Raw genomic sequence first — 15751 nt, forward strand, 5'->3', positions numbered from 1 at the left:
AAGATACTATTATCTTTTAAATTTTATATGTATGTATACATTTATAAATATGCATACCTTTTAAAATTAATACTAAGTTTCAAGTAAGTTTGCCCTGAAAATGTTTTGATTCTAGGTACTTAACTAAGCTTCATTCTGTGCTTAGAAATCTGCAATTTAAAAAAGGTATAGGCAGGGCTTCCCTGGTGGCGCAGTGGTTGAGAGTCCGCCTGCCGATTCAGGGGACGCGGGTCGTGCCCCGTTCCGGGAAGATCCCACATGCCGCAGAGCGGCTGGGTCCTTGAGCCATGGCCGCTGAGCCTGCGCGTCAGGAGCCTGTGCTCTGCAACGCGAGAGGCCACAGCAGTGAGAGGCCCGCATACCGCAAAAAAAAAAAAAAAAAGTATAGACATATTAATTTATAAAGTTTTAAAAATGCTGTGTAATTCAATATGATTCAGTGAGTTATAGAGATCTGTTAGACTTATTTCACTACATTTTTATTAGATACCAGCAGGCTGTGCTCAAAATTCATTTTCTTGTCTAAAATGCTAAAGTACTCTTTACTATTGTATGTTGTATACTATTAAAGTATAGCTTGTTATAAAGTTCCCATAATGTTGTATACTTCAATAGTTTGTGCTTTAGTAGTTATATGTGCTTTTTTAATTTAGAATAAATTGGATTTCCTTTACTAAAAGTAGACTCTGAGAAATGAAGGCTTACGTCAAAACAGAACTTTGTATGTATAAGAACTTATTGTATTAAAAAAAAGGTATAAGAAAATAATGGTTTATTCAAAAAATGGTGTTACAAAAATAGTCAAACTACTTGGGAATAGGGGACTTGGATCCTTAGTTTATACTTTACTAAAAGTAAATACAGTGGGGAAAATAGAATTAAATGTAAAAATGAAAACATAAAAAAGCAGAAGAGTATATGGATTAATATATTTAACTGATCTCAGCCTGCCAAGTAAGAAAAATACTAGAAATCACAGGGAACAGAATTTAGCTTTGATTGAAAAAAAAAAAGTAAAACGCTTTTGTACTAAAAAGCATCATTAATGAAAATAAACAATAAATGACAGTCTGAAAAATTGTTTTCAACAAACATGAAGGACAAACATAATATCCTTAGTATAAAAGTACTCATAAGTAAAACAAGACAAAAAGGGACTTCCCTGGTGGCACAGTGGTTAACAATCCGCCTGCCAATGCAGGGGACACGGGTTCAATCCCTGGTCTGGGAAAATCCCACATGCCACGGAGCAACTAAGCCCATGAAGTCCACGTGCTTAGAGCCTGTGCTCCGCAACAAGAGAAACCACTGTAATGAGAAGCCTGTGCACCACAATGAAGAGTAGCCCCCACTCACTGCAACTAGAGAAAGCCCACACGCACCAACGAAGACCCAATGCCGCCAAAAATAAATAAATTAATTAAAAAATTTTAAAGAAGACAAGAAAGTATATATCCAAATAGAAAAATTAAGCAAATTCCATAAACTATCTTTTTACAAAAGAAGAAATAAAAACTAATAAACATGTGAAAGAGGACCTCAATCTGATTATTAATTTCCTAATATGAAATAAGACAACAAGCAACCATTTTCACCTATAAATTTGTCATAGCCTGCCTGGTGAAGATGGGTGTGACACTATTACACCACTGATGAGAGTGTAATTGGGTCATATATATTACTAACAGCCTAAAAATGCTCATAGCCTTTGACCCAGTAAATCTACTTCTAGCACTCCATTTAAAGATTTGGATAAATATTTATATGAGAATATTCATCACTGTACTATTAATAACAACAAAAAATTGGAAACTACCTAAATGTTTAAAAAGAGAGGCAGAATTACTCATTCTTAAGATTGAATGGTATGTAGCGATTAAAAATCAATTTTTAAAAATATATTTAGTACTCTTTATGAAATGAACAGGTTTAAATTCATATTATAATCAGAAAGGTATTCTTAAAACATTAACGTAATTTATTTACTTGAATAAAAAACGACAGGAAAACCAGTATATGGAAATCATTTTATATCTGCCATTTTCATGTGCAAATGGATGTATTAATATGTGAAAAATAATAGTTATAGATTATATAAACTATAGGTATTTTTATAAAATATGCTTACTTCATTTTTTTAACAGCTGTATGTAGCCATTATAGAGAAAGGAGTACAGATACTTAGCAAATTTCTATTTGTATGCACTTCTCTGTGTACAGTACAATTTATCTTGAAATCCATTCTACGATGCTGGGGTTAGGGTAAGGCAAATGAGGCACTCACCCTGGGCCCAAAGTTTAAGGGAAGGTCTAAAACCTCCATAATTAAGATAAATCATGTATTTTATTATAATATATATTTTAAAAATATTTATTTAAATTTATTTGGTTGCGCTGGTCTTAGTTGCGGCATGTGGGCTCCTTAGTTGTGGCATGTGAACTCTTAGTTGTGGCATGCATGTGGAATCTAGTTCCCTGACCAGAGATTAAACCCAGGCCCCCTGCATTGGGAGCATGGAGTCTTAACCAATACACCACCAGGGAAGTCCCTATTATAATATTTCTTAAAAATACAAATGAATGCAAAAAAAGTCCATTACGAACAACAAGAAAAAATCACAAATATCAAAATTTTAAATAACGACATTGCTGTGCTGAGCCGTATAGGAGACTGAGGCAAAGAGAAAAATGTGCACCCCTATATCCATGCTTGTGTATATTTTTTATGTTGTTTCCCAGAATACCAAAGTAGTTGGAAAATTGAAAAGTAGAGTGATAAAAGTCACATTATTTCAAGCTTATTCTCTTTGTTCCAAAACCAGCATTTCTTATCATTTTACTTTGGCTTTATTAGAAGCTAACTCATCAATAATATTTTAAAATTTATTTCTTTGCTTTTCTTATTTTCAGTTGAGAGAACTGCCATGTCTGAAGTATTTAATTTCACTTGGTCAAGAGAAATTCGTTGACCAAACTTGTACTAAAGTTATAATCACATGCTTGCCATGTTTTTATGAAGTTTGGCTTATTTATTATCTAGATTGCTACTTTGTTAATTTAAGTTAACTAAATATTTAATAGATTCCACTGAACAATTTTGCTCTCTGGCACATTGATTTCAACAGTTGGAACGGGAACTGACTGAACTCAGAGGATCTGGCAAAGGGCACAATGATAGATCCAGTAACAATAAAGTAACTGAGCTTGAAAAATCAAAAAACTGTGAAACTGTCACAGAAGAACCAAGTCTTCAGCAGAAGATAGTGACCAAACTAAATGCCTTGAATGAAAGGGTAACATTCTGGAACAAAAAACTAGATGAGTATGTTTAATGAATTATCTCGTTGTTCAAATTTGAAACATGAGGGAAAAGAATGTTCTGGGCCACTGGTCGAGCTCAATTCTCTTCTTCAGGAATGGAAAGAATTACAGTATGAAGTAAAACACAACATGTTTTTTCAGTCCAGTTCTTAGTAGAGGTAGGCATCATTGGTTCAAAGTTAGCATATAGTTTTTTAAAGAAGCAATACTTTACTAGGAACACTGGACTTCCCCTGAGTGGCTTCTTGTCACATGACTCTAGTGTCTGCAAATTAAAAACATTAGTTTTTTTAACGTTAGTTGCTACTGGTGCAGAAAGCACATACAAAAGTTGTCTGGAATCATGTAGAAAGAAACTCAGGTTGAGTATCAACTAGAAACATAAAGCAAGAAGACTTATTAAGTACTGTGAATTTTTTTTTTAATTTACTAAGGCACTAAGTGGATAAGTTAGTTTGCCCTGTAATAATAAATAGTAACAAAATAATAACTAATATTTATTGAGTTCTTACTCTGTGCCAAGCTCTTGGCTAAGAGCTTTTCATATATTTTGCCTATAATCTTCAAAAAGCCTATTCAGGTGTAGGTACTATCAATCTTGTCATTTTCTAAGAAGTTGCAGCAGAAAAATGTTGTGACTTGTCTAAGATCTGAGAATCATAAATGGTGGAGCCAGGAGAGTCTTCTAACCTTCACTTACTCTGAGGTTAACAAAATTTGAGGTGATTTTAATTGCCAAAAACAGAATGTCTTTTACTTGGTTTAACTGTTAGCACCAAGCTTTCTTTGTTCATTGATGAAAGCCTTATATTTTAACATCAGCTTAGAAGAAACTATCATGAATTTTAATGTTGTGAATTTTAGATCATTTTAATAGCTTTATTTTTTTCTTAAATAGAATTGAAGGAATTTATCGTATTGAAGTAAAACAAAAGAAGAAAAGTCATAGTTTATTAATCCCATTTTTGTTAATTGAGTTGGAGACTGTGGGAAACATCTACTTTGAAGAAGGCACTCGATCTGATGACTGGTAAATCTTTTGATATTTAGTTATAGCTTTAAAACTAATTTTAAGTGCTTAGGATCATCAACCAAAATATCAACTTATAAAAATCTTAAAATGTCCCATTTCAAAACACTTACCATATAGAGTATTCATCCACTGAAAATTGGCAGTTACCTACTTTACCATATATACATTTCTCTGTTTATACTATTGCCATGAGCTAACTTGAAAACATCCTAATAGTATTTCTTTGCTCTTTACTTAATTTTCCTTAGCCCAAGAGCAGAATATAATTTAGAAAAGCTTATGGTCACGAATTAATTTTATCTGTTTATACGGTTTATTTCTGGACTGAATATAGCCCTGGATTCTGAATACTGGGTGAGAGGCTAGAATAGGGAAGGAGTGGCAAAGCAGGATTGGCAACAGCAAGTTGCAAATACTGGAGGAGGCTGCCTAGTAAATTTCCTGGGGGTCCATGATCAAAGTGAAACCAGTTGTCTAGAGCTAGATAGAGTCAGGGTGCACATAGACTTATGAGTTAAAATAAGGCAGACGCTTAAAAACCAGGAATTCGGGTGAAAAGCCCATTTGGACAAAAATGGCAAAGCCACCCAAAATGGAAACAGGAAAAAGGGATCCACACTTCAGAATCAAGTCCTACTGGTAGACACAAGGAAGTGGTTGTGTTGCTTCAACTAGAGGGTACAACCCAAAAAATGATCCTAAAAAAAGAGAGCCTTGGCACAAAAATATCATAACTTTCATATTTCTGCAGTCACTTTCTCAAAATTGAGAAGCCCGTGAACAAGGAAACATGTAAAGCTATAGCATGGACTTGATATATCACCCCAGAGGATGGTTTTACTCCCTGTCACTGTTGAAACAAACACGATTTTTGTGAAGTAAACTACAAAACTTACAATAACCTTTTAGAAAGAAAAATGTGTGACTGTTATCCATTACTTTAAGCCAAGCCCCCTGATTCTATTAGATGTGGCTCTAACTCACCTCTGTGAGTAAAAGCTTCTGAAGGGCCTTGGGGGTACTTTGGTGGAAAAGTCTAAGACGCTCTGCCCAAGGGACAAAGGGATCTTCTAAAATACTTTCTTTTGTATCAGTAGATCCATTTGCCCAACAGTTATCACTGTTGCTTAACCACAATATTTGATTTTTATGTACAAAGATATAAAAGGTATTCATCCCAGTCCCCATGCAAACAAGTAGAGGCCTTGATTTTTCAAGTGTTAAGAATTGAATGGTGTCTCTCTGCAGGATGTATGCATAATTCTTCAGTCTTTTATTTGTATTCACTTAACCTAAACAGAATTGCTTTTTATTATTTGTTTCTTTTTAACTTATCACAAAGTAAGCTCTTTATAAAACAAGTACATTAGTGAAAAAAACTATGTAAAAGCAAAATAACTAAAAAGCCATTTAGGTAACCGTGTCAGCCTGATAGTAATTTAGATAGCTTTGGTGGATTTTAATAAGCATTAATAATTGTTTACTTGGTTTTAATAAAAATAACCTTGATCCATTTTAAGGAGAAAATCAAATACATGTTGGCAGAATTTCAAGGACTGTTTGTTACTTTTAGCATACTACAAGCTTGGCTACCTTAGCTCTGATCGTTTATGTATATTTGGAAATAACTATTAAAGTGCTTTAAATTGCTCTGTGTGGTACATATCTAGTCATTTTATAATTTAAACACTGACTTTTCTTTAATATTTTTAAGGCCAATATTTAGCATTTAAATAAAAAGTACTGGAGTAGAGCTAGAACTAAAACATAAAGGTTTTCTCTCAGAAAAGCCTATGTTTATAGTAAAAGAGCATTGCAGATTTCTAATTGTATATCGTTAAAAATTTCTTAGTGGGCTTCCCTGGTGGTGCAGTGGTTGAGAGTCCGCCTGCCGATGCAGGGGACGCGGGTTTGTGCCCCGGTCCAGGAAGATCCCACATGCCGCAGAGCAGCTAGGCCTGTGAGCCATGGCCGCTGAGCCTGCGCGTCCGGAGCCTGTGCTCCGCAACGGGAGAGGCCACAACAGTGAGAGGCCCACGTACCGCAAAAAAAAAAAAAAAAAAAAAAATTTCTTAGCTTCATTTCTTTTTTGAAATTGAAGAGCTTTATTTTTCAGTTTAAAAAAGTCCTGATTTTACAGAGACTTGTCTGTTGAGTAGATTGTTGCCACTACAGCATTTTCATTATAGATCATATTATTTACCTCTGTATTGCCAACTGAGTTATATCTATTGACAACAGACAACATTTATCAACATTTATCAGATGGGGACTCCAATGCATCAAAGATGCTGTCCTTGTGCTTGAGAAGCTTTTTTAACCTGGTTATAGATACATGCATGGCATTTACAATTTAAAGAAATAACTTCAAAGTACCACAAAACAATATATAAGTGACTCTGTGAGATCCTTGGGGACAGATAGGATGTGCCTTATAAGTCATTACATCTAGCATAGGGCTGGCTGGATTCATAACTCAATAGATAACTAATTGAAGTCTCTATATCAATATATAGATATTCACTTAGTAGGTTCACTTTTGTCTATAAAATAACTTTCAGTAATTAATCTAACTTTTTATATATAAACATTTCAGGCTGTACTGTTTTAGAGAGCTACAGAAACTCAGACTTTTTGTTTTATACTGTTTTATATTTGTTTTTGATATGGTTTAAGTCAGCAAGTCAGTTAACAGTATTTATTAAATGCTTGTTTAGGATTTTGAAGTGATTTTAATAGATTATATTATGCTTCAGCCATTTAAAACCATGTGCATTCTACATTTGCTAAATGGGTGCATCATTTGTATATTAAGAACGTTTGTAGGCATCTCTCTGTGTAACTGAATATCTTAGTCAATGTGTATATCACCACTGTGGATGCTCACACATTCAGGTCTTACTGAATGAGTGGGGGCACCCAGTGACATGAGGGGCCCTCACTCTCCTAACCTCTGCAGATCTTGTTGCTTTTAGCCATTCCTTCCATGTAACTTCACCTCTCTCTCTCTCTTTTTTTTTTTCTTGTAGTTAGACATTTCCTATTTTCTTTTTACACTCTCCCTTGACAGTCTCTTCTACTCCTGCACTTTCAAAAATTACTTAAAGTTACAATCTCTCTCCTTTACCCCAGTCCTGAATTTCTACCTATTAGACATTTCTAGCCGAATGTCCAACTGGCAAGGCAAACTCAACACATTTAAAAGGGAACTCAGCTGTAAACTAAAAAATAGACAGTGGGGTTAGAGTCAGAAAGCCTAGGTTCAAACTCTATCTGCATAGTCTTAAAACAGTTATTTAACTCATCTGAATGTCATCTGTAAAATGAGAAAATAAAAAACTATCACAAAAAGTTACTGTTAGGATTAGACAAGGTGATGTAAAAATATTTAGTTCTTAATCTTTTTGCTTTTGTTTTCCTCTTCCTGCCCACAAACCACCCCTTCCTTCTGACTCCTCCATTCCTGTTTGTAGCACTACCACCCTCTTAGTCATAGAGGCACAACAAACACTGAAGCCATTCTTGACTCCATTCTCTTCCTCCATCTCCATATCCAATCAGCCTAAGACCCACAGGTTCTCTCCATAATGTCTCTTGCATTCGTTCTCTCCCTCTTTGTAACCAAAATCTCCTGCACATGGGCCATCATAACCTTCCTCTTAGACTATTGCTACATATAGCTGGTCCCTGCCTATGCCAAGAGCACTCTGTTAAAAACAAAACAAAAGCCTCCTGTAGCAACCTGTTATCTTCCAAATTACATTCTAACTCTTCACACTGACATTCAGTGTCCTTCACTGTATAGTCTCCAAACTACCCTAACCCCTTTTCAAACCCTTTCAGAGTCAGCTGAACTGTTCATGCCTCACTGCTCTTGGAATATATCTGGTACACCATCACATAGGTGGTTTTCTTTGTTCTACTTCCTTCACCCAGAATGCCTCGCATCCCAGGCCCTGGCTCTATCATTGCCTGTCAAAACTTACTTTATCTTCAAGGATGACATCAAAAGCCATTCCTTTGTGAGGAATTTTCTTGTCATCTCCATCAGCTATAGTCATTTCTTCTTCTTCTTTTTGAATCTTCATAGCACTGAGTTTTATCTCTCCTATCTTATACTCTATTATAATTTTGCTTGTACTTATCCATTACTTCTTCACTTTATTGGTTTATAAACTTGGTGAAGATAGAGACTGCATCTTTTTAATCTTTGAGTCTTTTCTACTTTGTTCACTTGCTCAGCATTCATCCACTGAGCTTCTACCATAAGTCACATTCTATGCTAGGTGCTAGTGATAAAAGTCAAATAAGATATAGTTCCCTCTCTAATCAAGCCTACAATCTGCTGTAGAAGACTATGGTAATGAAATAGTAATAAGTTCTGGGATGATTGTACACATGGAGAATGTAGGAGAGGGCAGCTATGTGAAGATCAAAGCAGAGTGGCAAGTTACAGAAAGTATTGTGGAAGTGGGGACACTTGAGGGAGATGCTTTGATCTGAGTTTTGAAGGACTGATAGAAGTTAACTATACGAAGAATTAGAGGAAGGACTTTGCAGGCAGAGGAAACAGCATGTGAAAGGGTGTGGAAATAGTATAATATGTTTGGAGAACTCAGTAGTTCCACATGACAAGGGCCTGATCATTAAGGGTCTTGCAGGCTGGGCTGGGTAGTTTCAATTTTGCCCTTAAATCTATCAGACTGAAAGAAAGGTGTAGCAGATTTCAATATTATTTTATACAAAGTCCTACAGAGTCATTATTTCAGGTTCAGACTAAAATGTGTATACATCAGACCAGTAATGACATGCTCCCCAGTTGCATGTAGCACATATTCAACAATGCTGTGAGAAGTTATCATCCTCCATGACGTACTGATAATATTGTAAGTCTCAGTACTTCTCTATCAGCATAGGTCTGTTCTCCCTCCTCCAGCAGTATTGCAGCCTCTGAATGATGTTTTCTTATCCACGGTGTGGCCAGGTGATTGAATGAATTGCTTTACTTCTGTGACCCCAGGTAGCACAGAGCCCTTGTCCTCTCAGCACCAGGGTTCTGTATCTCCAGGGCTCTAGGAATTCCATATGAGGAAGGGATCAGCTGCTTAATTCCCAAAGAAAAGCTCTATGAAAGGATCATACTACTTGGAGTTTCCTGTGCCATTCCTGGTTCTTGCATTCCTGGGAGACCAGGCTAGAAGCTGGGAACTGTCCATTCATCACTTCCATCTATTCTCGATTACTCTCAAGGGCAATTCTCGATTACCCTTTTGTTACTTTATAACAAAAACCTTATCTACATAAAACGCCTATAGCACTAGTTTCTATCAGAGCACAATAATAATGATAATAATAACAATTAGAGTGCAAGTAATAATGAGTTTCAGTGGTTCCAGGACATGTTGTTTAGGGGTGACTTGGACTAATTTAGGCCCACCCAGGAAATGATCCCCCTATACATGACACTGTAGGTTTCCCACTGCACATGATGATCTGGTTGTTTAGCCAGACCTCTGAACTAGTTAGCAGCATTATGCTGGATTGCAGCACTATTTCTGTCTCCTTTACCAGACTGCGAGCTCCTCTGGGATTAGTTTGGTTTGGGCAGCTCTTGGGGAAGAGTAACTGGGCAGTTACTAGCTGCACTGGTTCAGTCTTTGCTAGTGAGAAAGGCGAATGCTCTAAATTAGGAGCTCAGATGTTAGTCTTAGGAAGAGACACCCCATCAGGAAGCTTACCTTTGTGATCTTAGCCCACACCCACGCTCAGGCCCTGGTTGATTATCCCAGTGAGGACCAGTCATCTCATTCAAAGGCAGATGTACCCCATATAGGAGCACTTAACTTCCTTTTCAAACTGATCCATTTTTTTCAAATTTATTTTTTATTTTTACTTCTTTTCATTAAGGTAACATTGGTTTATAACATTATATGTTTCATGTGTACAACATTATACTTCTACTTTTGTATACATTACAGTGTGCTCACCACCAAATATTTAGTTTCATCTGTCACCATACAGTTGACCCCCCCCTTAAATTTCAAATTAATCTAAATTCTGTGCTACTTTAAGACAGTGCCAGAATTATTACTGTGAGCGTGGCCAGGCAAGGGCAGCAGAGAGCAAATGAGCATTGTGTACATTTTCCTGAGATCTTCACACAGCAGGCCCCTACTTCTCCTTCAATTTTTAGCTCAAATATCTTCTCTGAACGTCTTACCCAAGACTTGTCTTAAGTAGCCCCTGCCTCTCCAAGCCTCTCTTACCCCAAGCCTCTCTTTCTTCAGAGCACTTACCAGTTTAGATTTTTTTTATGTCTTGTTTATTTTTTTGTCCAACTCCCTTGGAAGATAGGGTCCATGAGAGCAGGGACCCTGCCTCTTTCACTTCTATATCCCTAGCTATGAAGTTATTGCAATAGCCCAACTAAGAGATGATGGTGATTTTAACTAGGAAAATAGCAGCGGTAATGATTAAATAGGGTCATATTCAGGATGTATTTTAGATGTAGAGTCAAACAGACTTGCTGAAGACTTGGATATTGGTGAGGAAGAGAGGAGGCAAGGTTTATTCCTGGGATTTTAACCTAAGCTACCAGTTAGGTGATGTTGCCATATACTGAGGTGGAAAACACTCAGGAGGAGCAGGTTTAAAGGCAGGTGTGTTGGGTGAGTTAAATTTGAGAGGCCTATTACATATACAAGTGAACACAGCAAGCAGGTAGTTGGATGTTCGAGAGTAGGTATATCCAGCTAAGTGGGGTAAGGGTAAAGCCTGAAAATAAAATGTTGGAATTTACTAGTATAATAAATATATATGTATATGTATTTATATATATATATATAAAATATATTTAAAATATGTATTCCCAAAGGACCAGGTGAAATCACCTAGGGATAGAGTTTATGGAAACAAGAGGAGAGCCAAAGACTGACTGCTGGGGCAATCCAACATTTAGAAGTCTGTCAGAGGAAAGAGAAGCAGCAAAGAAAAACATGAAAGAGCAGCCAGTAAGATGAAAGCCAGAAGCATGTAGTTTTACTGAAGCCAAAAAATGAAGTGTTTCAATAAAGGAGGATTGCTCCATATCTTTTAGTCAGAACAAATATATAATAATTAATGAAAGAACTATTATTTTATGTTTCAAAGTTTAGCACCTCTTTTACTGATTGAATAAGAACCAAATCAGAGCTATACTATATGACCATTTATCTTTAGCAAAAAAAAAATATATATTAGCTATTACTTTTTTCATATATAACTTTGTGTTCTCAACATTTTAAGGAAAATCTCTTTTCTTTGCATATATTTTGTATTCCCATATAGGTTTAATTCCTGCTATGAATTAATTCTATCACGTTTTTGTACATGGGACTTCAGAACGTATGGTATTACAGGAGTGAAAGTAAAACGTGTCATCAAGGTTAACAACCGTATTCTGAGACTAAAATTTGAAGAGAAATTCCAAAAGTTTTTGGACAATGAAGATATGCATGATTCAGAGTAAGAAGTTAACTTCCATAAGGAACATTTTTACAACAGTCTGATTTTATTTTGTAAAAGAAAGTCTTTCTGTTTTAAAAGTTTACAATGTTGAAAATATCCTTGTCAGTAAATAGTTCCTTTTCATGCATCTTCCTTGACTAGGATGACCTCATAGTTTATCCACATTGGAGCTCTTTTTGAGACTGAGGAGGAGTGCAAGTTTAATAATGACACTGGAACATCCAGCGTAAATGGGAAATATCCTGGGCAAGGCATATGGTCACTTATCTACAGCTAGGCTTTTCTGAAATCAATTCTAAAACTTTTTTCGTCTTAATTATTCTTAAGGAGCTATCGACAGATGCTGGAATGCCTTTTTTATGTTTTTGATCCTGAAGTTACAGTGAAGAAAAAGCATCTGCTACAAATACTTGAAAAAGGATTCAAAGACAGTGAAACGAGCAAGGTAACATAAAATGTCATTCAGAATAATGCTTTCTTCCTAATGAATAAAACTTTGCCACTGATTAAGTGTGGTTTGATTCTCAATGCTTTCATTCATGTTAGAGCAAACTTACACTGTTTCACAAAAAGCTTAGTGCTATCATGGAAAGTACAATTCCTCAGTATCCCAGGGGGATTGGTTCCAGGACCTCCCACAAATACCGAAATCCAAGGATGCTCAAGTCCCTTATATGAAATGGCATACTATTGGCATGTAACCTATGCACATCCTTTTGTATACTTTAAATCATCTCTAGATTACTTGTAATACCTAATACAATGTAAATGCTGTGTAAATAGTTGTAAGTACAATGTAAATTCTATGTAAATAGTTGTGGAAGCAGGGCAAATTCAAGTTTTGCTTTTTGGAACTTTCCAGAATTCTTTTTTAAAAATATTTTCAATCTACAGTTGGTTGAATCATGAATTACTTTATCTTCATTATTATCTATTTAATCTTTCTAGGCATCTTATATTTTATATTGTGATCCTTTTGTGGATGATTTTGAAATCCACTTCTTTAATCCGTTTTAAACTCTCCGAGGTCTTCTCCATCTTGAAAAAATTCATTCAGTTAACACTGCTGTGCTTTCTATCATCCTATTTTTCTCTTTACTTTTACTGCCGCCATTTCTTTATTCTCTACTTCATTTTCCCCACCTTGATACTGATATTGCTTTATCCTTGGTCACTCCTGAGCTCCAAAATATCCAATCAACCTTTCTCGGTCCTCCACCCATTTGACGAGGCAGCTGTAGCACACTGGTATAGAGCAGTGTTTCCTAATCCTTTTCTCATCATGGCACGCATAAAATCAAAGTATTGCTGTATTTGAATCCTGGCTTTCCTACTCACCAGCTGGGTGACTTCACCTCTCTGTGCCTGTTTCATCCATTCTGTAAAGTGAAGATAATAATAGTATCTTCTTAACAGAATGGTTAGGATTTAGTGAGATATGTGCAAAAAGGTTCTTGGATACTTGTTCATAGCATCATTATTCACAATAGCCAAAAAGTAGGAGCAACCCAAATGTCCATTAACTGATGAATGGATAAATAAAATGTGGTATATACATACAAGAGAATATTATTCAGTCATAAGAAGAAATCAAATTCTGATACATGCTACAACATGGATGAACCTTGAAAACATTATGTTAAATAAAAGAAGCCAGACACAAAGGGACAAATACTGTACGATTCCACTTACATAAGATATCTAGAATAGGCAAATTGGTAGAGACAGAAAGTAGAATAGAGGTTACCAGGGGATGGGGAGGATAGAGGGACAGAGAGTTATTGTTTAATGAGTATACAGGTTCAATTTGGGATGACGTTCTGGAAATGGATAGTGGTGATGGTTGTACAACATCGTGAATGTACTTAATGCCAATGAATTTTACACTTTAAAATGGTTAAAATGGTAGCTTTTAACCTTATGTGTTTTTTTTACCACAATAAAAAAAAAATCACCAATAAAGCTTTCCAACCTCTTGGTGGAGAATAAATTGGAGGGAGTAGAAGCAATGACAGGGCCACTATACGGGGGAGGTCCTACAGCAGCTCAGGCCAGAGATGATGGTAGCTTCAGCAGGGTGGTATAGTGAGAGTGCCCTCTCTGTACTTTCTGGAAGAGAAGTAGGAAGGAGGTGAAGAATTGAGGAAGGTGAGTGAAGTGCTCAGGGTCATATCAGAGAACTCTGAACCATCATGGGCACAAAGGGTAGAGGAAGGATGGGGCTATTTCTGTGTGTTTTCTGCCTGCCAGACACTGTGCTAGCACTTTATCCCCTGCATCTCCTAAAGGAGATACAATATCTCTAATCCTTCCAGCAGTGCTCTACACTGCTCTGTCCAATATAGTAGGCACCACCCACATGTGACTACTGAGCATTTGAAATGTGACTGGTCAGAATTAAGGTGTGCTAAAAGTTTAAGACATATAATACCAGTTTTTGAAGACTTAGTACAGAAAAAAAGACTATAATTTCTTATATTGATTACATATTAAAATGATAATATTTGCGAAATATTAGATTTAAAATATATTATTAAAATTTACCAAAAACGTTCTTAGACCAGTTTCTGGCACATAGAAAATTTTTTATTAAATTCACCATTATTGCTGAAACATTTGATTATGAGACTGACACGCAGCCTTCTGTGCTAAGGAGGCAGGTTATTGCTAAAACATTTGATACTTTTGATTGCTCTTTCCATTTTGAAACTCTCCTTTAGCATCCATACACTATTGTTATCCTCACATTTTTCTGATTGTCCCATCTTTGTTTCCTTTTCTTTCCCCGTCTTGCCTCTAAACAAGAAAATACCAGAAGGTTAAAGTTTATTATTCTGCCCTTCTTTCTCCACACACCATCAATTACTCTCATTGTTAAGATCTTAGAAATGGGGCAAGATAATTGGCTAGAAAAATCACTGGGTAGCACAAAGCTCAGATAAGCTAAATTTCTATGTTATGTTGTGCACACAATGAGTAAAGATTGATATTTATGTTCTGCATCATTTAAGAGACGGGATCTGATTAAAAAGATATGCTGTGTAAGCAGCTGAGAAGGAGGATTTGGCTTAGTGTGGCAGTGTCTGGTCCAGGCAGAGAGCCATGCACATAGCCTCTATCTAATGGATATTTAGTGATGTTCATGGGAAATCTGAGATTATAATTACTAGAATGTGGAATTTGTGATCAGATGAGCCACATTTTAGTATTTATTTTTCTAAATCTCTTTGAATAACAGGTTTCAATAAGAAAATAGGCAATTCAGCATTTATATAAAAGATATATTTTAGATAATTTGGCTACTAATATTAAGCTAGTAATAATTTCAAAACTCCAAGAAGTGACAAGGAGGAGTAGACCTGAGTCCAAGTCATGACTTTGCCAATTTCTGCTTCAGTCCTTGGATAGATCATATAAACTCTCTTAGGTTTTTTTTTTTTTACTGTTAAAAATAGAGATTTTTGTTTGTTTTAGAGCTGCTTTCACAGCAAGTAATATGAATATTTCTGATAAAACACTTTTAAAGAAGTAACTCTAATCACAATGCAAACTAAAATTTCCATGCATTAGCACAATGAGATGTATTTGGAAAATAATGTAGATTATTAGACCAATTATTAGACTTTTATTTATTTAAATAAGAATCTTCAGTGTAATTTCCCACAGAATTTTCTTTTTGGAATTTGCACAGTTGCTAGTGGAGTATCCTTGAAAACGTGCAAAACTATAGCTCCTGCACCACACAGAGTGGTCAGTTTTGACTCTGGCTGGTTTTACAGGAACAAATGTTGTTCTGTATTACTTTTCATAAATGTATTTGCATATAAATTTAAAATATATAAATGGTTTTATAGAATGAAGTTGCACCTGAAGGTTATCTACTTCTTTTCA

At 35.7% G+C, this 15751-nt stretch overlaps 2 protein-coding genes and 1 long non-coding RNA gene across 4 annotated transcripts in view; 1 reads left to right on the forward strand and 2 right to left on the reverse strand.

Annotated features, from left to right (window-relative positions):
* LOC125963585 (uncharacterized) overlaps positions 1-14067 on the reverse strand; it is a 39566-nt gene extending 25499 nt beyond the window's left edge. The window contains exon 1 of the long non-coding RNA XR_007475753.1: positions 13833-14067. This is a non-coding gene — a long non-coding RNA (uncharacterized LOC125963585). The remainder of the gene's footprint in view (positions 1-13832) is intronic.
* The window catches only part of RTN1 (reticulon 1), a 413685-nt gene that overhangs the window by 297790 nt on the left and 100144 nt on the right, over positions 1-15751 (reverse strand). The window lies entirely within an intron of this gene.
* Positions 1-15751, forward strand: part of LRRC9 (leucine rich repeat containing 9) — a 114428-nt gene that overhangs the window by 24528 nt on the left and 74149 nt on the right. Inside the window, exons 9-12 of the mRNA XM_049706427.1 lie at positions 3126-3322; positions 4220-4351; positions 11681-11857; positions 12188-12305. Coding sequence (XP_049562384.1) covers positions 3126-3322; positions 4220-4351; positions 11681-11857; positions 12188-12305 — 624 coding nt within the window. The remainder of the gene's footprint in view (positions 1-3125; positions 3323-4219; positions 4352-11680; positions 11858-12187; positions 12306-15751) is intronic.

Source organism: Orcinus orca, chromosome 2, assembly GCF_937001465.1.
Source record: "Orcinus orca chromosome 2, mOrcOrc1.1, whole genome shotgun sequence".
NCBI lineage: Eukaryota > Metazoa > Chordata > Mammalia > Artiodactyla > Delphinidae > Orcinus > Orcinus orca.